General features: G+C 34.5%; 1 protein-coding gene across 1 annotated transcript; it reads left to right on the top strand.

Annotated features, from left to right (window-relative positions):
- The first annotated feature begins 368 nt into the window (after window positions 1-368).
- LOC122535334 (F-box only protein 32-like) lies at window positions 369-1,777 on the top strand. The gene is made up of 4 exons (XM_043666792.1): window positions 369-585; window positions 654-829; window positions 914-1,164; window positions 1,285-1,777. The coding sequence occupies exons 1-4, from the start codon at window positions 519-521 to the stop codon at window positions 1,481-1,483; spliced, it is 693 nt and encodes a 230-aa protein (XP_043522727.1). The 5' UTR covers window positions 369-518; the 3' UTR covers window positions 1,484-1,777.
- Window positions 1,778-2,171: the final 394 nt, after the last annotated feature.

Genomic DNA, 2,171 nt, shown 5'->3' with positions numbered 1-2,171 from the left:
AAGATCGTTGGCTTAAATAGTCAATAGTCGACAGAGTCAGATTAACAACCGAGAGCCAAAACATCTCGAGAACGATAGATTGAAGGTTCCTTTTTTTATTATAAAATAATATTCGAGACGAAATAATTACATTCATAGATAAATTTAACGCAAATTTAAAGGGAATGAAGCTCGAAGTGAAAGTAAAAAATGTCAAATGTTTTTTTCATAAATACCTTCACAAATTAAGCTAACAATAAGTTGAAATTATATGTATAGGAAAAAGTTATTCAAAATGTTACAGTTTCTACAACGTATTCAAAAATCGGCGAGATGGACCGTCATCTGTATAATTATTGAGAAAAGATACGATTGTAACATGTGTATCTTTTTTTTTTTTTTTTTTTTTCAATTTCTAGATTGCTGGTTTCAATGGTTTAAGCGATGCATTGAAAAGGCTGGACTTTTTGTCAGCGGTACATGACCGTCGACGTTTCAATTATATTGTTCGACTCTTAGATCTTCTAGTCAGTCACAGAATGGGCGGACTCAGTGGATGCGCTCAACGAGTTCTCTTCAATATGTTAGAAGAAGTTGCATTGGAAGGTAAAGATTTAAACTAAATTGATCGCGATTATATTAGTCTTTGATACGTGTTCTTACATGTTCGGCAGTATCATTGTCGCAGCAACAAACTGGAAAACTTCGTCGATTGATCGAGAGAGTACGGGCTTTTAGCGCGGGTTGTTGTTGGGGTGGTAGACCTTTGGGATCTGTAATATTATGGGAGAAGCATAAAGCCGCTTTAGAAAGAATATTACAAATTGCCTCTTCTATTACTATAACTCAGGTAAGAAAATGTATAGCTAATTGCAAGACAATAAGAGAGAAGGTGGTGCCCGCTTAGTCTTTATTCTTATTGTGTCGATTCTAGCCGGACGAGGAACAGCAACCGCAGTGGTCAGATTTGCCCACGGAATGCCGCCGAGAGGTCCTCCTTCGACTTAGTGATCCACGAGATATCGAAGCATCTTCTGAGGCTTGTGAACATTTAGCTATTCTTGCGCAAGAACAAAGAATCTGGCGGGAACTTGCTCAATATCATTTCACACCTCAACAAATAACCACTACGAGACAACACAATCCTGGAAAAGACTGGAAAACTATTTTCACTATCGCTCGAAGGTGTGTCTTGCATATATATATATATGTGTAGATAATGTAAACATTTATTTACTATTCTCACGTCTCTTGGTTATCTGCCTCTGGTTGTTTACAAAGTAAATCAAAGTATGTGTTTTATAGGTCGTTTGGCCTGCGAGAAGAGTATGCAGAGATAATTCAATTATGCCGCAATTGTCGCTGCCTGTTCTGGCGATCGCTCGGACATCCCTGTATTGTCGATCAAGATCCGGCCTTTCAAAAGAAATTAGCAGACGTCGATCGAGCGTCTCTTCATGTTCCAATTCCTCCGCAAACTTTCCTCAAATTCTTTTCCCTATGAAACAAACGGACAAATACGAAAAGAAAAACAAGGAATCTACGCATTTACTTTTCTAGCCTTTTTTTGGTAAAGGAATATATGATTAGAAAGATATACGTGCGAATCATAATCTTTAATGTTCTTTTGATGTTTTTCGCCTTGTCTCGTGTCCGAATGCGTTCCTTAAAACCCTTTCGTCCGATTTCGATCCCGAAATCTTCGACGCTTTTTAATCTTAATAGCGATTTATTTCAATCGGTGCTTTCAAAAATATCGATATAATAATAACAGTAATAATAATAATAATAATAATAATAATAATGATAACAATAATAATAATAATAATAATAGTAATAATAATAACAGTAACAACAACAATAATAATAAAAAGAAGAAGAAAAAGGAAAAGATGAAGAAAATATCGTTATCGTTTCGTTCTTTCTTTGATATTTGAGATCGTTACTTAACGAATGTTATCACGTGCTTTTTTCCAATACTAAACAAAATGAACGAATTGTAATAATGTAGCGTAAATTCGTGTGTATCGTAAATCATATAGTTAGTTATTCGTTCTTTATCTATTTGTAATTGTGCAATAATGTTGACACTCATTACTCTTCTCAAAATGGAAAGAATTTTTTCATTTGATTTTTCTTCAAAATAGAGAGAAAATACTTTTGGTATTTGTGCAAATATCAAATTGAAACAT

The sequence above is a fragment of the Frieseomelitta varia genome, unplaced genomic scaffold (genome assembly GCF_011392965.1).
Source record: "Frieseomelitta varia isolate USP_RPSP 00005682 unplaced genomic scaffold, Fvar_1.2 scaffold_70, whole genome shotgun sequence".
Classification (NCBI taxonomy): domain Eukaryota; kingdom Metazoa; phylum Arthropoda; class Insecta; order Hymenoptera; family Apidae; genus Frieseomelitta; species Frieseomelitta varia.
The sequence above is the reverse complement of the archived record's forward strand: the minus strand, read 5'-3'. Positions and strand labels throughout refer to the sequence as shown.

Bases quoted from the DNA above. Each gene is read 5' to 3' on its own strand.
- LOC122535334 (XM_043666792.1), top strand. From the start codon at position 519: ATGGGCGGACTCAGTGGATGCGCTCAACGAGTTCTCTTCAATATGTTA. The intron at 830-913 runs GTAAGAAAATGT...TGTCGATTCTAG, and splicing joins CTTCTATTACTATAACTCAG to CCGGACGAGGAACAGCAACC. The intron at 1,165-1,284 runs GTGTGTCTTGCA...TGTGTTTTATAG, and splicing joins ATTTTCACTATCGCTCGAAG to GTCGTTTGGCCTGCGAGAAG.